The 21,326-nt window shown below is 37.3% G+C and overlaps 2 protein-coding genes across 2 annotated transcripts in view; one reads left to right on the top strand and one right to left on the bottom strand.

The window, feature by feature from the left end:
- LOC145774684 (rab-like protein 6) overlaps positions 1-7,688 on the top strand; it is a 37,383-nt gene extending 29,695 nt beyond the window's left edge. The window contains exons 8-14 of the mRNA XM_082585979.1: positions 733-928; positions 1,099-1,210; positions 2,123-2,297; positions 3,001-3,116; positions 3,450-3,943; positions 4,667-4,856; positions 5,348-7,688. Of these exons, the coding sequence (XP_082442105.1) occupies positions 733-928; positions 1,099-1,210; positions 2,123-2,297; positions 3,001-3,116; positions 3,450-3,943; positions 4,667-4,856; positions 5,348-5,625 (1,561 nt within the window). The 3' untranslated portion in view covers positions 5,626-7,688. The remainder of the gene's footprint in view (positions 1-732; positions 929-1,098; positions 1,211-2,122; positions 2,298-3,000; positions 3,117-3,449; positions 3,944-4,666; positions 4,857-5,347) is intronic.
- Positions 7,689-8,127: 439 nt separating this feature from the next.
- LOC145774687 (glutamate--cysteine ligase regulatory subunit-like) overlaps positions 8,128-21,326 on the bottom strand; it is a 31,027-nt gene continuing 17,828 nt past the window's right edge. Inside the window, exons 3-8 of the mRNA XM_082585983.1 lie at positions 16,479-16,620; positions 12,410-12,549; positions 11,716-11,823; positions 11,130-11,244; positions 10,635-10,725; positions 8,128-9,905 (exon numbers count right to left, since the gene is read on the bottom strand). Coding sequence (XP_082442109.1) covers positions 9,794-9,905; positions 10,635-10,725; positions 11,130-11,244; positions 11,716-11,823; positions 12,410-12,549; positions 16,479-16,620 — 708 coding nt within the window. The 3' untranslated portion in view covers positions 8,128-9,793. The remainder of the gene's footprint in view (positions 9,906-10,634; positions 10,726-11,129; positions 11,245-11,715; positions 11,824-12,409; positions 12,550-16,478; positions 16,621-21,326) is intronic.

Below are 21,326 nucleotides of genomic sequence, written 5' to 3'. Positions count from 1 at the left end.
GCTGGTGGACTTACCCCTCCGGGTGCATCGTCACCCCTAAATCACGCCGCTCCCCGCCGCCGCGGGGTGTGGCAGGCCGGTTTTCTAAAGTCTTCGACCTGGCTATGTTTGTTTGTGCTCTCTCGCCGTGTCAATTATTTGTACCCGTGCGCTGTTGATGCAAATAAAACAGTTTAACACTAGTGGTGCGATACTGACGAGCCCAGCCTCATGGGCGAAACACGGTGTCTATCGCTGTCAATTCTTGCTACAAATCGGCTGCCGAGAAACACTTAATTGTTTTATGTTGGATAAATTTTTCTCAAAAGATAAGCTACACTAAAGGTACAAAGAATCTGTTTTGCACTCATCTACTTATCTGAAAAGTTAGGCTACTAGAAGCAACAGATGTAAAGAGTGATTTATTTGTAAATCGAATTTATTTTCGGCGATGGTTTTAAAAGTTCTTGTCGATTTAAATGTCAATACTTTCACTATTTTTGGAAGAAAAAGTACATTAACCTTCCTACTACATGTTAAATTTGTTTGGCCAAGCAGACACTCAAAAAGCTCTATCTCAAACAACTTTATTTCGTCAGCAAAATTATGTTTCCTTCAATAGTAGTTGATGCAAGTTGACCTTTCCTGATTGAATATTTTCCTTTTATAATTGTTTGTGGGCTGTGGAGCTACTGAAGTTCAAAAAATCCATTTTCAGAAAATTAACTTGCAATGAAAAATTTTATATTTCAGTTCAGCTAAATTACTCAAAGAAAAACAAAACCAACCGAAATCTAGCCCCCCTGATGATGCACCCCCGAAATCGAACGGACACCCCAAAGCTTCGGTTTCCCCTGAACACCCTAATGCCACTCATGTCAAGGAAGAGAATGCGAAACGATTAACCTCCCCTCCGTCTTCCTTGCCGGTTGCACCTCCCAGTGTTCAGGTGGATTGTCTGGCATTGTTTATTTTAACCGTGCCTTTGAGGCGTTGTATTAGTCACTCAAGAATTTCAAAGTTCTTTTAAGCTACTCGGCTTTGGTAATCCAGTAATGCACTTTTAGTCTTAGGCTTACATAAAGAGGTTCTGAAGTTATTTATCATCTTTCCGTTTAGGAAACTTCTAAAAGCAACAACGGTGGTCTCTTTTCCCCTTCAATGATGACAGCTGAAGCTTCATCTCCTAAGGAGCCAAAGAAGCGAGGATTCTTATCCATATTTTCTAAAAGTAGGTTACCCGACAATAGACATCCATCTTTGTTACCAAGCGCATCACGTCTGCAGACGTTGAATCAATGTAGAACAAAAACGACTGCTTAACTGTCTGGGATATGCCTGCGTTGAGAAAGGAAGAACAATAGTTCAAACCATGAAACGTCATCAGCTGATAGCGACTAAACCGAACACATCATGCTTGTGGGTGAAACCGAATTGGAAATCTTAAACGTGGCGTGCAATTGGCTGTGTGTGTCTGTTCCAAAAATATACTGAAATATCACTTGTGTATTTACACTGCTATGGCACAGGCTAAAAAATAGCTTTGTTTATCAAAGGTGTATTTAAATTGCTTTCTCATTTAGGTAATTATTTACGAGCATTGATTATTGCGCTCAGATCATGATTCGATTGTGAAGATGTACGATACCATATTCTATGCAATGAAAGCATCATTTCGTGTAATGTACATTGAGATTTTATTTTCTTGCACGTTTCAATATATCACTTAAAATAGGACGCAAGTTAAGTCTGTCAAAAGTTATTGGGGACTGATTTATTCTCAATTTTTAAGCATCTCTCTGTAGTATAACTATCCAGACAGAAAATCAGTTATCTTTTAGGTTGCTTTTAGTTAGTTTTAGTTTTTTTTGTTTTAGTCTTTTAGGTTGCTTTTAGTGATCAACGTCTACAGACGTTGAATCAATGTGAAAGATGGCTGATTTGCTGCCTGGGTATCGACTACCCCTGATACGTTTTGACCGTCCAACTTTACACGAACCCATGTGACATGATTACCCGGCGGCAAGGAATCGTGTCTTTAATTTCTTTGATATCACAATGATTGCTTAGTGGCAACAATGAGTGTTTTGGCAAGGCGAGCACACACCACAAAACCTAGAATGAATTTGCTCTTGTTGTGAAGGCTCATCAAAACCGGATCCCGCGGTAAAAGTCGAGGTAGCAACCCCAGCAATAGTGACTCCCACTGAACCCTCGTCTATTTCCCAACCTCCTCAAAGCATCGACGAATTCGTTCCTGACGAGGATGACGCAGATAACTTTTTCCGTGAAGCTCCAACTGCATCAACTAGCCAACGGTAAGGCACTTTGCGTGAAGTACACATTTTTGTTGTTACAGTTTCGGAATCGAGTGTGCCACAAAGATATTGGCTCAAAAACCTGCTTTAGCCTTGTTGTCATACACATGACCAATTAGTGATTATGTTCATCACTGCTTCGTGGTTACCTATATTAATGGTTATGTTTTTCGATGTATGCATTGAACAATTGACATGGATGGTATTTGGCCATACGTTTAGTCGTTAATGTTAGCAGTAAAATTTGCCGCAGTGGACTTTTCTGTCAGGAGAGACATGAAGGATGTTGGTGTTTTTAGTTTTCGTTCCTCAGCACTTTCGCGCAGGCAAATTGTTGTCGTGATCACGTTCCGGTTGGTTGGCTCGTTGTGTAGGACGATGCTCTACTCAGCCGTGTTGACATTGAACAACCAGTCAGAAAACGTTTATGAGAATTTTTAATTCGTGTTGCATCTCTTGTTTGCTTGAATATGTCGAGTCTCGGCCCACACAGGAAAAAATATTGAAAAACAAAGCTGTGTTTCACCGATAGTAGAATATTTTCCGCAATCGTATCATATCCATGAAAACTAGACTAGTTTGATGTTTTGATTTAGGCTAGAACTTTTGATCTGTATCTTTTCGTCGCCCTCTTCATATCATTGGATGTTTCTTTTTCGATTTTTTTCTTGAATTTTTATGAGCTGCAATTTTTTTATTCCAGGTATGTAAATGCAGTGGAAGAGTCCAGTGATGAAGACGATGATGGAAATCCAATGGTCGCTGGGTTCCAGGAAGAGTTAGACTCCGATGATGAGATTGATGCCGGTGGTGGAAGTTGTAAGTGCAGCAAGATAATTGTAGTTTCTTGAAGATTTTTCTAAAAATATGATGATTATCTCTCATACAAAAACCTTACGTCAGAAAAGGGGTGCCTGCGTAACCAACGTATACCAGCATACCTGCTTTGTAAAGATAGTTTGTAGATTATGAAAGAAATGTTTTTATTTGTTTATAATGTTTAAGCCCAAAGCTTCACCCTTTACACTACCCATTATCAAGGTATGATATTAAGATCTTGTTAAGATAGGATCTTTTGAAGATCTTCTGGGTCTACTTTTTGTAGTGCTGTAGGGTTATAAAAGAACTTTTTACAACTGAGTTTTCTTTCAGCATCCCACAAAGTGTACTCCTACTCCGACAGCGATGAGGATTATGCAACTTCTTCGAAGAGCCAAAAGCATCACTCTTTTGAGCCGATATCATCCAGGTCCACTCCTAAATCTCGCGTCAGCCCAAAACCACGGAAGGAAGACGCAAAACTCCAACATTTCGTGATCGAAAGCGATGATGAGGACACTGCAGAAGAGAAGCCTTCTGTAATGCAAGACAAGGAAAGCTTGAGTGGCGATGATAGTTATGAAGTGCCTATTTCAATAGATGCTTCTTTTCCAATTGAAGAAACATGTTCACATGAAGACGCGCAGGAAATCCCAAAACCTGTTTTCGAAAGTGACGAAAAAACTGATGATTATAATGATTTAAACGACAAAAAGACCCATCAAAGCGGCGAACGCAACAATTTTGCCCCTCCCTCTGATAGACAAAAACGCTCTTCCCTGACAAATGACGTATCCAGTGATGACGACGAGGTGACCAATCAAATGGTAAGTTATAAGTTATCAAAGCTTCCAACAGAAGTTTGTTTAGTCCCATACTCAGTTACTAAGCTTCGGAAAATGAGAAGGTAAGGTTCTCGTTGTTCTAAGTCTTTGGCACTAACGAGAGTAGGGTGGCCAGTTCCTTTCTTGACACTTAAGCCGGGTGTCGAACCAGGTTTGTATTTTAACAAAAGTGTCCCTCATTTTTTTGCAAGGTTATAGTTACAACATTTGCTTTTAAACGTCAAAAACAACTTCAGTTTTGTTTTGAAATTTCTCTTGGTTGCGTTTTCAGCTTAACACATGAAAATGAAAAATCAGCCAAGCTTCTCAGGACATGTACCTCAATACCCACCGAGAAAAATAGCCTTTGGTTTAATTGTAGAATAGAAAATGTCTAAATAGTCATTACTATTAACTGCTGACGGATGCTAACTGTTTTGAACTTATGGTTCTCATCAGTGCAGACTGCAGTAAAATTGTTAAAACTTGTCAACACTTAACGGCTGTTAACATTTTTTTACTAGTCACCCTCGCATGTGTGCACTACTGCACTAGAAAGGTCAAAATTACTGGAATGAAAAACAAAGTAACGTACGTTGTAATCTGTCAATAAAATCTTTTATGAAAAAAAGTTTTTCCACCATTCACTACGTTAATTATTAATTTATTGTTAGAAAAGAAAAAGTGTGCATAGAATTTTAAAACCACATTTCTTTCATTCTTTAGGTTTCAACAATTGTTGAAGATTTCTCTTCTGACGAGGAGACATCTTCAAAACCAGCTGGGGGAACGAAAGGGTCCGTGGAGGAAGAAGACCCTGGTGATGATAGTGAAAGTCACCGGATGAGTCTTCAACTTCAATCAAGCGACTTGGACTTCCTGGAGCAAATAACGAATTCCTCTTCAGTCAAACAACGTAACGTTCTCTTAGATCTGCTATTGAGCAGTGCATCTTGCTAACAATGTCGCTCTGGCTGTTTTCATCTTGCTTTGATCCATGGATATGACAAATTTAGTGCATCAGTAAATGGTTGCTATCGAGTCTTCTGCAAAGTAATCTGCGACTCAAGCTGAACATAGATTTGTATTTTTTCCACGTTTGGCCATTGACTTTCGAAGATGTGCTACTTAATAATACCTGTAGTTGTCTTGATCTGTCTCACTGGTTAATGGTCATTGTCTTTGCTCAAGGACTTTGTAGGTGATTCACGGTTAGGTTTTTTAATGAGGCATTTTTTTCAATTTAGAACCTATTGCTTTGACCACACGAAATCTAATCATTTATTTCTAACCATCTCAACCTCTCAAAACAAAACTTAAACAAATTTAGTTAGACTGCTGCTAGACCGGCAACGGTAACATCGGTTACATCATCTCTGGCTACGATTTTCGTGTCTTTTTTTGCAGATTCTCCTGATGGTGACAAGAAGGATTCCAAATCTTCATCCCACAAATCAAAGTCGCGTCACCACAAAGCAAGGAAACACGATGAAGGCTCGGAGGAGTCAGTCCATAAGAAACACAAACACAAGAAGAAGAAAAAATCAAAAAGTAAAGACGTCGACACTTCGAATGCCGATTCAAAAAGTAGCAAAAAGAAAAGCAACCACGGAGTTAAAATCAGCGAGGAAGATAAAAATTTAGAAGCTTTTCTCGGTGGCGGTGAAGGATATGAAGGTCTTTAAATAGATGGTCATTGATCTTTAAGAAAGGCCTGACATGGCTCGTGAAAGGTCTGTTTTTAGCGCATTCCTTAGAACAAGGTGGGTTTTCTTTGAGAACATGATAAAGTTCCTAGTCAAGGCACTAACCGATAAAACGGCACAGCTTCACATATCCTTCGTCTCGTCATCTGATGTTACATGGACCTAAAGTGATGGATTGTACCAAGTTGTTTGTCATTTTGCCGTTGGGCGCTGTATCTGGTTAGTTGGGTTTCATATTTTGTTTCAAAACTAAGCTTTAAGTCACTCATTACTGTAAATCATTTTAAAATGTTGCTGGGCGCGAAAAACTTAGCTCATCAAAATCATAGACTTTTCGAAAGTCTTTCTTGATTCACGTCAGGCTTGTTGAAATCGTTTTTACCCACGTTCCTTGAGCAATACTTTGGTTATAACCTTTCCTTTATCATCATCCAAACTCGGTTTTGCCTTCATCAGTGGGGGTAGCCGATTCTTTATCTGCAGTTATTGTCCTTACTCCCATTTTCCAATGTTTTTTAATTCACAAAGGAGCTAGTGTATGCTGTTGGTTCAACGTTAATTGATATAAAACTAATGCTCTCTCATAAGTGTTTGAACGGTCGAACCGTATCTACCCACTGTACAGTTTACAAAACTTCTCCCATATGTAGAATCTTTGATGGCTTTGTTGTAATTCCTTCACGCCTTGCTATCCAAGGCACCTCAAATACAGTGCAAGGATGAGGTAGGTGTTCTGTTACTTCACTGCTGTAATACTCAAAAGTGTATTCCTGTCTTGTCGCTCAGCACATGACCGACCAGCTGGTTTAATTATATATCGTGTTTTTGTTCTGCGATCGGACTTGAAAAGAAGCTGTGTTAACTCTGGACCTTCGCGTTTTGCTTTGTTTTTAATCGTGTGTCTAACAGTGAAATCTTTTGCAATAAACTTGTTTCTTCGTTGCTGAAAGAATAAGAAGGCAACGATGTCTGTGAATCTGTGCTGCAGGGAGCAGCAAACACATGCGTGTACAAGTTACATTTAGGCTGCTTAAATTTCATATAAAAAAACAAAACAACTAACTTATAAACTATGACAAAATGTCATTTTTGGTTTCTTCACTCCCCTATATAACTCTAAATTGAACATTTTTCGTCCTCCTATTATAATGTATAATATCTGACACCCTCCCATCCCACTGAACATCGTATGTTTGAAAACCCCTTTGCGGCAAACCTTGGTCGAAGGTTTCTTTTTTTCTTCAGTTAGCCTACTGCCTGCTTATTTAAAGTTATGCTGGTTCTAATGCTTACAGCGTGAGTGAAACTCTTGTGCATACTATACTCTAGTTGTAGTGTCTGTGCGTTGTTTCTCTGTTACTGAACTTTATGGGCGTTTACAACTTTATCTACTTCACTGCGTTCATCACCATCCAACCAGTTGTCGTGAAATATTTTATATTCTCTAAGTTACACTATCTCCAGTTATTGTAACTGATTTTCTGCATTTATTACTAAGTACGGTAATAAGTATCGTCAGCCAGTGTCTCAGGCACTGGAAATAGACCAAGCAAACAGCTTTTTTAACGAATGATTCATTGTTAGGACCCCGCTGAAGTCTTTTTTTTTACTGACGATTGTTTCGGCTATGACTAATTTCTAATAATTAATCTTTGTGATTACGGTATATGAGGAGCAAGAAATGTGTATTGTGGATAGGCCTAATCTGCTATGGAGGATTGGAGGTCTACAGATCTTGATATAAAACTAATGATCTTGATATAAAACGATAATGATCTTGATATAAAACGTTATAGAAGTTTTGCACCCTCCCAGGTTTTATCAAAAAAGCATCGTTGGAGATGAATGAATGAACCCCTTCACTTTTTCCATAAAGCTATAAGAAACTCAAGATTTTGTGCGAATATGTTGTGCTGAAGTAACGCAATATAACTGTTTGACATCTTCGTAATGACGCCACGTAACGTTTGAACAGTCTCTTTATGCCGCGTCTGGTGCTTCCAGGGTCGGTACATTGAATAATGTTAAATATAGTTTTTTCCCAACTACTATGTGTATCTTCTAGTAGGGTGAAGTAGACAGATTTAAGGTGAAATTGTAAAGTAGAAGATTTGTGAAAAGTAGATGTTGATATTTGGCCTCCACTGTATTAGTTAGGGAAGGAACTTGGCAGAAAGTTTGGCTCCAGCGACCATAGTGTAAACGTTTACTTCGGAAGTGTGCTCGACGTCTCGGTCAGCAACCGGCGCAAAAATTGTCCTTTCAACTGACAATAAAGTTACCGAGTTATTGCTTGGTAACTTTTCAAGTGATTTTTTCCGAAATTTAACCTACTATGTTTAAGCAGTAAGCACAGGCGGTGGAAAATCAAAAACGCGTCATTATGCCGCCAAGAAATTGAGTATTCAATGCGAGCAATCGCTGAGACGATTCGTAGACAAAACGAAAGAACCAGAGTATTCTATTTTTCAGTGTTATCAATACAGTTTATTTGGCACGGCTGAAAACCCAGTAGGCCATACGTAATACAGTAGAACTCGGTTAATCCGGATTCGATTTGACCGGCGATTCCATCCGGATTAGGCGAAGATCCGGATTAACCGATGACGGTTCTATCAATCCTGACTCATTTGTACTTCCAGTTTCATCCGGATTAACCGAGTTCTACTGTACTTCATATTGGACTGCAAAAGCAACAATAATCTTGCCGATGCATGTACTCGTCTAAAGATATTAAACTATAAATGCGTTTATACGTGAAAAGGGTGCAACGAACAATAGAAAGCAAAAATAAAGAATAATTTATGTAAAATATGGTGCAAGTCAACAAATCGATGAGTTATAAAATAAAACATTTTTGAGTGAGGTGCAAGCAAATAGAAACGCCAACAAAATATCACAGTCAAGTGGGGTTTTGCAGTTAAACTTTTTTAAATATGCTGTAGATTTGAAAAGTGTTAGTTTGTCAACTATCAAGACAAAAAGAATGGTAAGAACCCCAATTGCTCAGCTACTATTACCATTTGCTTCACATCAAAATACAAACCCAACAAACAGAAATTGCTTCTACATCTGGCAACGTTCATACGATTAAAACAAACTTTTGAAAATTTGAGGTGACACAGTGTTATTTTTCGCAAAAGGCAGAAGACATTACGACCACAACAGGTAAAAGCTTGCGTTCAAACCAGAAACGCATTTATTGCAATAAAAAGTTCTCAAGTAGACCTACGGCAAAGACGAACAGTACAAATTCCATTTTGAGTAAGATTAAATAAGAATGAAAACATAACAAAAATCCATTGGCATATTATGTTTGTATGCCAACTTTGCCAACTGCCTTTGTACTTAACCCTTTGATCAGAGATGATCCAAAAGTGTTCAAGTCGTTTTGTGGAAAATTTTACGACACGTTTAGACTAAAACTCTTTAGCAATGATACAACATGGATATTGGATATACGTTGAATACAAAGTGCTGCGAAACCAGCAATGCTTTCGATTCTTGTTGGACGATCGTGATGTTTAGCATTGAGGTTCATGAGCAAAACTTAAATAACGTAACAATAAAAACTGCTAAAAAACAAATAAGTTAGTTAAAAAAATAGTATATACTTAGTAAAAATAGTAATTTTATTATTAAAAATAGTATTCTGTTAAGTGGATCATAAACTTTTGAAAAGGCATTGAAAGGTTGCATTTCACTGTTTAAGTTACACTACATTTATTTTTCAAGTACTATTTTCAACTTTTTTGTTTGCATGAAAGCAGAATCTCAGTTTTTATATTTGCACACTGAATAACTTACGAATTGTAGATACCATATAGCAATGTCAAACAGAATAAAATCTCTTATTTCAAACTGCATTACATTTTTCAAGCTTCCCTAAAGAGAGCAAGAATACAATTTCAAAGACTAATAAACAATCTGTTTGTACTTCACAAATGTAGAAAATAACGACTTGTTTTAGCCTGATGTTGTTTGTTTACTGCATTTGTGAAGTAAACAACGACCATGCTGGTAAAAGCGAAACTCCAGCTATTGCAATATTTTCGTAAATAAAATATTAAAAGATAAATAAGTAAATGAATTTGCACAAAAACGCAACAAAGGAAGGTTGGTTTGGAGATGCAGATGAAAAACAATTTTAAGATGAAGCAAACTCTTCGAGCCTCTGCATCGAGTTCTTTTTCCGTTCAGAAGACACGAAATATCCTTTGGAATGGACAATTCCGCGATATCGTACCAAGACAGAGTACCTAAAAAATACGAAAACAATTGAATCACAGTTTCTAAGTTAACATTCTTCTCTTTCGGTGCACAAGAGCCAGCAAATCAGTCTTTTTTACATTGATTCAACGTTTGCAGATAAGTGTAAAAAGCACTGATTTGCTAGCTGAGATAAAGTTGAAACAGTAAAAGCGTTAAGATAAAAATTTGTAACTTGAGCCATGGAGTTGTGATCCAGGGGTAGCGCATGAGGCCCACAATGAAAATGAGGTGTTTAACTTTCCGACCAGCAGCTGTTAAATCCATCGGAATGGCCCGTTTCGGTGAGTCCGATCCCTTAAAGGGGGATTTTTTTAATTTTTTTTTTAAATTATCGGGCACCGTAGCCTAATTATCATTGCCGTTTTAGGGTTTGGGGTTAGGGTTAGAGGTTAGGAACTCACCGAATAGTAGCAGACCCTAAATCCATTAGGTTTAACCCTTCGTGCAGATTGCTCAACACCAATCAGTTGGGCACAGTGTCCTCAAAGCGAAGTGGCGCCCTTACAAAATACATCACCCTTCAGCCTTCCACCGTTTATGCAAAATGGAGGGGCCCAAGAGATGAAAACAAATTAATTCCATTAATCAGCTTTAAGTTCTAAGAGAAGCGGAACCAAACTTCTGTGACCATTTGACGTGAAGCAGGGTCCAGTACGGTAGTACCACTGCGCCATATATCAAACAGGCAAACACTCTCAATTTGATTGACAGATCACCTGGCTACGTAACTTGGCGTCCATACCGCAGGGTCAACAGTATGCGTGGTGTCGCTCATCACAGATTGAAATCTCCGGGCAGGAAGAATTTCTGAATAGTCATCACTTGATTATACAAACAGAAACCATGTTTCCTTTGCGCCAATTTCAACAATGTACAGCATACTGTGATTACAGATGCAACACAGCAGACAATCGGAAGCATCGAAGAGACACAAAGTCATCAAATTAGTCACACGCATTGTTTTAACATGCCATTAAGTGTGACACAGTTGTGTGTTTTGGAGCGGTGCCGAACCGACGTCCTTTCAAGCGCCGTGTAGTCGTTTTCAAAACGCAGTCGACCAATTTTAGATGTTGAGTAACTTCAGAGACTATTAAATATTGCATAATATCACTCAATACTTTATGATATTACTTCGATAAGAATGTGAGCGCAACAATATGACGCACACCAAAGTGGCAACGCCAAAATGTCGTGCTCACAAAACACACCAGGTGGGTCGTTGTGGGTGAGGAGATCAATGTTGCTTTCACTGGTATATTGTACAAGATCAGTTGAAACAACAAAGCAGTTTATCAAGCTGATCTGGTTGATGGAAGGCTTGATCTAAATAGAACATCATCACTAACAATCTGACATTGTCTTCAAACCAGCACCTACCAATCTTGACTGTTGCAGACTATTTTTATCAAGATGCAAACACACTGTCCTTTGCTAACCGTGTGGTGATATTTCATACCTAAAAAAGTAATCGATTCAACGCATTTTCTTTTAAAACGTTCAAGATTGCAAATCTTGACAGTCAATCAGTAGTTCTCACTAGACAGACTGTGTCATCATGTCAAGAACAAAACTATAACTTCATAGTAGAATCAAACTTGTCTAAAACTAAACTTGATTCTACTATCTTACCAGCACAGCAGGTACCGAGTTTAATGTTGAAATGTGCAATCCCTGATGTGCATCAGTAATCTTTAATGCATGAACTGATGTTCGCTACCTGCTGCGTTAGATCTTATTCAGTTTGTGGAAGAACTTTTTAAGCACTAGATGAATGGTGAATGGTGATGTGCTTACTTTTGCCCAATCGTGGAGCAGCTTTAATCCCTCTTTGTCAAAATCACATACACCAATATAAGTGACGATGCCGCTTTCAACTGCCGATTGTAAGGCTTTCCAGATTGGCTACAAGAAGTAAATTCAAAATCAGACTGCCCAAAACAAAACCACAAAAAGTTGAGTAATTGTGGACTGTTAGAAACTTCTTAACACATGACACACTAATTTTATCACTATCAGGTCGCCACTGGATAATGTGGAACTGCTACGACAGTTGGCAAACTGCATGCAACTGTTACAGGTCAACATCACTGGCTTCAGTGGGAATCAAGGTGACTTCTGAAGCTATTATGATCAGTGCACCGCTTTGTCAGTAGTCACAATTATAATGCAAGCGCCAAGCTGTGGAAGCTACAAGCCTTCGTGATTTTTGTTTCTGACAAATGTCGTAATCGACGTTTAAGCAAACTGCTAAGTAATTTAGCAAAACTTACACAGAGGTCAAACACAGCTTGGTTTTGAAATAAAACAATTGTAAAAGGTTAGGGTTTCACGTTCATTAATTAATTATTGGCCTGGATCACACGTCGATTAGTGGAAGTGTATCATGTATTTTTCCATGAGACATGTTTTCTTAATTGTCCTATATTGATGGTAACAGTTCTTAAATTTATGTTACAAACTTTCAAAGATTGTTAAACTGCATCCTTACTTTAATTTTATAAAACTCCATTTCCACAGAACTTGTATTATTATGGTCAGCATCTTCCACGGTTTCAGGAAGACCAAGTGGGTCCACAGGAAAGGAAACAATCACTGAATCAATACAAGTCACTCCAAGATCCAACAAAACTACGAGCATTGAAACATTAACATTTGATTTAAAGATAATGGAAATCAAATGACAAGAATACATTTCTTTCAGTCAAATCAGTTTTCCAGGCCTACTTTCAAATAATGATTAACACCTCTGTGACAGCATGGTCAATTTGGTCATGCTATATAAAGAAAGAAAAACACCTTTTCAAGCCAAAAGAGCATTTGGGGTGGACAGTTTCGAAAGTCATGTCCTGTTAGATTCAAATTTTAAACTATTTAAATACAACAAGCGCAATGACAAGATTGACATTGCAAGCTACAAGGTGTCATAACTGTCGAAGCAAAACTTGTCAAAATTCTTCATAAAAAAGGCGTGGAATCCAACATCGAAAATCAAAAAGACATGTGGAACCCTTTCGTTCTTTCACCATTGACGGTCTACCCAATTTGATCTGTTCAGTTCAGTTTATTTATTTTTTGTTTTTGTTGGCGAAAAAGAAAGACACAAAAAGCAAAAACACAATAAACACAAATAATTCGCACAACAAGGATGGCAGCGAAAGACCAAAAGGTCACCAAAGTCAGCTGCCACCCAAACATTTAAACAAAAGACCCAAAATTAAGAACATTAACACATAAGGTGCCTCCAGTAAAGTGCTCAATTGGCGTAAACCAAGAGCGTCAATAACTGCAGACAGTGCACACCGTTTCGACCTCCCGGTCTCATCAGTGAGTACCATTTTTGGTTACTGATAAGGTACCACAAATGGGAAAATGTCACATGGAGGTATATATGTCTCCATGGCCATTATTCCAGTGTAACTACTGCACTGATGAGACCGGGAGGTCGAAACGGTGTGCACTGTCTGCAGTTATTGACGCTCTTGGTTTACGCCAATTGAGCACTTTACTGGAGGCACCTTGCTATGCATTGCGCAAAGCTCACTGCTTGCAGTTTGAGCACTTTGGCAAGGTTGGCAGTAGTACCATTTTTGGTTACTGATAAGGTACCACAAATGGGAAAATGTCACATGGAGGTATATATGTCTCCATGGCCATTATTCCAGTGTAACTACTGCACTGATGAGACCGGGAGGTCGAAACGGTGTGCACTGTCTGCAGTTATTGACGCTCTTGGTTTACGCCAATTGAGCACTTTACTGGAGGCACCTTGCTATGCATTGCGCAAAGCTCACTGCTTGCAGTTTGAGCACTTTGGCAAGGTTGGCAGTAGTACCATTTTTGGTTACTGATAAGGTACCACAAATGGGAAAATGTCACATGGAGGTATATATGTCTCCATGGCCATTATTCCAGTGTAACTACTGCACTGATGAGACCGGGAGGTCGAAACGGTGTGCACTGTCTGCAGTTATTGACGCTCTTGGTTTACGCCAATTGAGCACTTTACTGGAGGCACCTTGCTATGCATTGCGCAAAGCTCACTGCTTGCAGTTTGAGCACTTTGGCAAGGTTGGCAGTAGTACCATTTTTGGTTACTGATAAGGTACCACAAATGGGAAAATGTCACATGGAGGTATATATGTCTCCATGGCCATTATTCCAGTGTAACTACTGCACTGATGAGACCGGGAGGTCGAAACGGTGTGCACTGTCTGCAGTTACGGTATATAATATATATATAGCACAATACCAGCACTTTAATTTGTAAACATTAACAATGGAATTAACACTACATTAACAATGGAATAACACAGGGCAACATAAAAAAGCTGTGTAGAAAAATAAGCGGATGATACGTTTCAGGAGTGATCATTGCACAATCTCTTTAATAAACATTTATATTTAAATTTAAAAACATTGTAAGACTTATCTTTTATTTCTTTTGGTACTTGATTCCATAGTTTCACTCCATTAAAACATAGCATCTTCTTACCAGAATTTGATGTTGTAGAAGACAAATATAAATCATTCTTTTGGTTCTGACGGGTTTTATGATGGTGAATTTCATTTACAAAAATAAAGCAGCCAGCACAGGCCCGGGGCAGCATTTTGTGCACATATTTGTACATAAATTTTGCAGTCTCTAATTTAATAATATCGTCAATTCTGAGCACATTAAATTGGTGATAAAGAACAGTTGTATTTGTTGACCTCGGCAAAAATAAGCAGGATCGAATGAACTTGTTTTGTAACACTTGTAGTGGAGCAAGCAATGTAGAGTTTGCTCTTCCCCAATTTATAATCGAGTATTGGATCTTGGATTGAAACAAAGCATAATATAAAGTTTGTAATATTGTTAAAGGAGCAATGTATCTCAGCTTAAATGCTATGCCGCAGACTTTTGCAAGCTGCTTTCTAAGATTAATAATATGACTATCCCAATATCCCATGTCAATCGCTCATCCAAAGTTACACCTAGATAGTTTATACATTTCTTCCTTTCGATGGATCGGCCACTGATGGACAGACTAAAATTTTCTGCTGCATTTTTTTTTGTTGCAGAGGATCATATAAGTAGTTTTACTATAATTTAATGAAAGTTTATTGGATTTCATCCACACATCAATTTTTTCTATTTCTCTATTGACATTTTTTTGGAGAGATGACAGGCATTTATCTGACATATGAAAGTTTGAGTCATCAGCAAAAAGTGTAGTTGAAAAAGAAGATGCATTTGGAAGATCATTCACATAACGAAGAAAAAGCAAGGGACCAAGGATTGACCCCTGTGGGACACCACATTTAACAACATTGAAATTAGAACTCTTTCCGTTAATTTTTGTACTTTGCATTCTATTTGTTGGATAAGATGTTAAAACGTTTAAAAACTTGCCACGAAAGCCATAATGGTGAAGTTTTTTTAAAAGTATGCCATGATCAACTGTATCGAAAGCTTTACTTAAATCAACAAAAACCGAGCATGTGTATTTGTGATCATTCAAGTTAGAAAGTAAATCATCATAAATTTTTGTCAATGCTAAGCTTGTTGAATCATTTTCACGAAAACCGTGTTGAGCTGGGGTTAAAATATTACATTTGTCAATAAAATTCAGCATCCGTTTATATAAAAAAATTTCGAAAATTTTGGCAAAAGTTGGCAATAAAGAAATTGGTCGCAAATCTGTAAAGTGTAAAGGTGAACTAACTTTTGGTACAGGTATTATCAGACTCTTTTTGAGTACATCAGGAAAGATTTCTTGCAAAACACATTTATTCAGCACTTTTGTTAAAAAAGGGCATATAATTACATTAGCCATTTTGATAAATTTAGAAGGTATTTCAAAAATGCCTGAAGCTTTATTTGCTTTGAGGCTCCTTATAGCATCAGATACTTCTATCTCATTTATATCAGGAAAGCCAAAAGAAGAACATTTTCTGTTTAACATGAATGATTCAAAATTTGCATTTGAATTTGGAATTTTAGCTGCCATTGAAGTTCCAATATTTGTGAAGTAATTATTTAATAAATTAATGAATTCAATAGAATCTGTTTTATAGCTTTTCTCATTTATAGTCATAGTTGAAGGAAGCTTTTTATTATTCGAATTTCTTTGTATCATTACAATCAGTATTTACTTCATTCAAATTAGACTCTAAATCGCATAAGAAGCTGTCAAGACAAAAGTTTTTTAAGCTTCGAATTTTTTTGATGGGTGAATTACACACTACATTTTTATTTTTAACACATAAGAAAATAGGTAAAATAATAAATAGGCTTTTCATTGTGTGATTTGTTAGCTATAGATCAATGTTGGCGCTTGCATGCAAATGAGCTTACAAGGAATTAGATGAGCAGAAGCCATTGAGACAGACTGACACGAATTTTGCGCCAAGGTTAGCACATGTAGGACAGTGCAGCAGAGATTGCGCGGAAGCAGACTACAATGCTGCAAAGTACAAGTAACTTAAATTTTAAACCTATAAGCACATATGAGAGAGAACAAAGATAACTTAAAATCATATTGTCAAGTTTAATCAAATCTAAATAAAAAACTCACTTTTACTAATTGCCTGGCTCACAAGTTCAGGTTTCCATCCACACAAAAACAACTTTACGCAAAGTTTTAAGCTTTCACGGTGGTCTAGGTCAATCGGTGCTTCCAAATCGCTGTTAGAGATGTTGATGATATTTTGACGTTCCTGAAAAATATATCATAGTCTATTATTCTTGTACAGCATTCGAACATTTTTTTGCAAAAGGACAAAAAAAATTCTGTCAATTTTTGCAAGATAGTTATGTTTATTTGAATGCAATGACAGGTACCGGTATTTAAATTTTAAATACTAAATATATAGTGTGAAGTTTAGTTGATAGTTAGGCTATTGTATTTTATCTGTGTTAAGACTTGTGTATATAATATTTAATATATATAATATCTTAAAACATATATAATCATAATAAATGTAGCAATACAATGTAATAAAACTAAATAAAAATATAATTGAATACTGAAAAGTTTTGGTGTTTAGCATGATAATTATCGTTTCTAGCACTAGTTGACATACGCGCCGACCTCCGGGGGGGAGCCGGGGGCGATGCGGTGCAAAACTGTCATCCGTGTTTTGCTTCAATAAGCACTGTATTGATGTATATATTGTGAAAATATACCGTATTTACTTGATTGTAAGCCGCGGCTTATAAAGTTTTTTTTTCATCATGTTTGCGGCTTAAATTCAAGGGCGGCTTACAATCAAAGGCGGCTTACATTTTTTGTTTTTGCCTTTTTCCTTGTCGACTTTGCCATAGATGTTTTGCCGTACTGCGTTGTCTGATGCCGACAATTGTGAATTTGTGACGTGCATTTTAAATTGTCACATGCATTTATGACGTGCATTCGAAAGAAAAAAAGGAGTTGTCAGTTTTATTTATGGTACTTAATGAACATACCGGTAAATTTGGAGAGTACTGCAGTTTCAGCTTTGCGTGTAAACAGTATTTGCGGCTTACATTCAAGGGCGGCTTACATTAAATTTTTCACACTATTACATGCAGCTTACAATCAAGGGCGGCTTACAATCAAGCGCGGCTTACAATCAAGTAAATACGGTATTACATCTCATACACTCATCAATATACGTTCCTGCACTATCGTATGTACATACTTGAGTAATGAGTATACTGTAGACCGATCTCGTGCATAAGTCAAACCCCTACTTTTGAGCTGAAATTCGGTGATATTTCCTTCTCCCTTGTATAAGTCAAATAGCTTATTCCTGACACCACTATGTGATGGTTCATTTAAGTATTGGCATTGACACATGGTGAGGAAATTTCAAAGAAGATAGTAGAGTAAGTTACGCTGCTGGAATAGTCACGTAACTATTCACAGCAATATTAAGTAAACCAGCTAAATTAGAGGCGCTATTTTCAACCAGGTCTTCCAGATATGAGATCAATTATCACAGGCCAACAAAAAATTTGGCACAAAAGGTGAGAGTCATTTTAGAGTATTTCAGGGCCCCTGATTACATACAAGTGAGAAATGTGCCTGGGATTACTTTCAGTTTTGTCTATGTAATTGTCACGATTTCTTTCTATCTCTTACCAGGAAAAAGACTTGGAAAGGTTCAATGACGTAGTTTAATGGGTCAAACCGAAAAGCAGTCAATTAAATGTCGAATGGTTTTGCTAGCGAAATGATAATCTAACTTCTTGAAGGACTTTAACGAACTGCTTCTCAAATAACTCTAATTTCGAACACAATTTATATCAGCACCAATTCTCATCTACTTGTATTCGATTACTTCAACTCTCAATCAACAATAATTTCTGCACCAACTATCAATCCACAACTCATAACACAACTCTCATAATCAACTCATAATAATACAACTCCCATAATCACATACTCAACTCAATAATTAATCATTACGCAAACTACACCACTATTTATAGAAAGTTGTTTCGGTCTAGTAACATCGAGAAGGTTACGTAATGTCACACTGTTCTGTCAAGTTGCAATAAATGTCAACAAGCAGAAGCTTAAAGAAGTCTAAAGAAGGTCACGTAGGGTAGAGGACTCTTACATAATAACGATTTCGCAATCGGACATTTACAGATAAACATCCTTATGACGTCATGACAAACGACGCTCAGAAATCATGAAAAACAACAGAACATTCCAGAGTTGCAAGTCAAGTGGGGTAAAAAAAAATAGTGGGGTTATTGGGGTAAAAAAAAACACTTACCATCTCACATCTAAAATGAGTAGATATTCACTCAACCTTTTTAGTGTCTGTTTAAGTGGTCTTTGGAGATTACTTTGAGGGGTAGAGGAAAAAGATTGGATTTGACAAAGAAGAGCTATGTTAAATAGAGTAAATATGGCCAGCGAAGGGTGCAAAAAAAGGTTCAGAGGAGTTTATTAAAGGTTTTTGCTAAATTTTAGTGATAGGTAGTATGAATGTTTTAATGTTATATTGTGAGTACTATGTTGTGAGACTACTAGATGCAACAAAGACTGGGGCCTCCAAATGTTTGTGTAAATTATTATTGAGGTGTTTTTTTTTACCCCAATAAAATTCGTTGATTTGGGGTAAAAAAAAACAGTGCATTTTATGGAATGTTTTGGCTTTGTATTGGTGTTATGTCAACTGCCAAGCAGTATATCACCAAAAAATACAAAAACAAACTTCTGGATGCATCAGTGCCAATGTATGCATGTGTTATGCACAATCAATTGATGTTTTCTGGAGTTGGGGGTCCGAGCTTAAGGTTAGTGTTGCGGGTTAGTCGATCAATAGCGCAGATTGAGAGTACAGAGTGATCCATTGATTGATAGTGCACAACACATACAATCATACATACACAAACTGTTGTTTTATTTCCTGTCTGTTGTTTTTTAGTTGTATGTTCATTCACAAACTGCTGGTTGATTTTTTAGGATTCACGATCCGCGAAATTTAATCACCCACTTGCATGTTCAAACCAGAGCTGCAGATAAAATTCAGGATGGCGTGCATAAGTATACTAGACACAATTTTTTGTCTTGCTGCTGTTTTTATTACAGTAATGAGACTTTGCGATTTCACAATGTGTATTTTAATAAAAAGTGCATACAAAAATTGTGGGCAAAATCGTTTACATCATCATGACCCATCCGGTCAGTTTCGAGTATGGGTTCAGCATCTCTCACAGTCCTTGATATATGAGTTACACAAAGCTTCTTTCCTCTGGTGGAGAATCATTTACATTACATATGAAATCAATAGCAAAACATATGAAATCAATATTATAATAATAAAGAAGAAGAAGCTGCTATACTAACAGGTGTTTTTTTTTACCCCATGAAAATTTTTTTTACTCCAAAGCTGGGGTAAAAAAAAATTCAGGTATTTTGGGCATAATTTCCAAACCAGTTAATGGATTTAAAAAATTTCATTGGGGGATGATAGACATACATGGTCTGCATATTGTGACCAACTTTAGTGGTCATACTTGATAAGCTAAAAAATCTAGGACAACCTTTCTGAAAAAATTTTTTTTTTACCCCACTTGACTATACTTACAGACGATTCTAGAAATACGTTACATAATACAGATTTCTCATTCAAAGGTTACTTCAGGTCAATACCCGATAATAACACATCGCTCAAAATTCCACAATGAAAACAGCACATTCTGTCAAGACGCAAAGCAGCCCGACGCGAGGCCTTGCACATTGATTGTGACAGTATATAATAAACGACACCACGTTAAATCTATAGGGGCTCAAAACTGAGAAAAAATAGTTTTTGCTGTATCTCAAAAACTACAGGCAATTCGAAAAAAAACAAGTGCATTTTCGGAATCAGGGGCCTCGAAATGGGTCTGCTACTATTCGGTGAATCCGATTCGGTAAGTCCGATTCGGTGAGTTCCTAACCTCTAACCCTAAAACAGCAATGATAATTAGACTACGGTAGCCTACCCGATAATTTAAAAAAAAAAATGAAAAAATCCCCCGTTAAGGGATCGGACTCACCGAAACGGGCCATTCCGCCTCGAAATACCCTAAAATGGCTCTAACATGTCGTGCGTTTTAAAAAAAAATTTTTTTGTTGGCCTGTGTTGTGATTAAACAGAACGCAATTGCTTTGTTCGCAACGTGTGAGAATTAAATCGAAAACCGATAAAAGAAAAGGTGTTTAATGACAGAAAGAACTGTTTTCAGGGATCAATTTTTTTATTTTCATGTGTAGGATATAATCGTTCTTACTACGTAACGTTAAAAGGCACTTGCAACAAACCAAGTAAGTATCCTGAGAATTCATTTTGTTCAATGGCGCTCAATCTAACAGCTGAAGTGAATATATTACACCCAGTAGCGTAGCCAGGAATTTTGAAAGGGGGGGGGGGTTTTGGCCACCCAACGGCGGGGGGTCTGAGGGGCCTCCACCAGAAAATTTTGAAAAATTACTTTGAATTTGGTGCATTCTGAGAGCATTTTCAACAAAAATGTGGGTAAAATATTCTTGTAAAATGGTGCTGTCCGGTAGCATAGCAACAGGATAAGATCATGTTTTCTTCGGCATTTTTCGGAAAAAAAGCTAAGTCTCTGTGTTTTCTTGTTGCTAATTCCTGGCTGAGATGTTTGAATGTTTAGTATTGGCAAAACTCGCTCTTTTAATGCAATTTTTAACGCTCTTTTAATGCCAAGGGGGAGGGGGTTGTAACCCCCCCCCCCCCCCCTTGGCTACGCCACTGATTACACCATAGACACGTAATCAAAAGATCACAGATTTGTTTTAAATTAAAATTTTGCCTATCATTAGGTAAAATAAAAACAAGTCTTTAAATAGGCTACAGCAGATGATGATATTCCGACAATAAATACAACAACAATACAAATGATTTTCGGTTCAAAG

The sequence above is a fragment of the Aplidium turbinatum genome, chromosome 7 (assembly GCF_918807975.1).
Source record: "Aplidium turbinatum chromosome 7, kaAplTurb1.1, whole genome shotgun sequence".
Lineage (NCBI taxonomy): Eukaryota > Metazoa > Chordata > Ascidiacea > Aplousobranchia > Polyclinidae > Aplidium > Aplidium turbinatum.
Note: the sequence above shows the minus strand (reverse complement) of the source record. Positions and strands in the feature narration are given on the sequence as shown.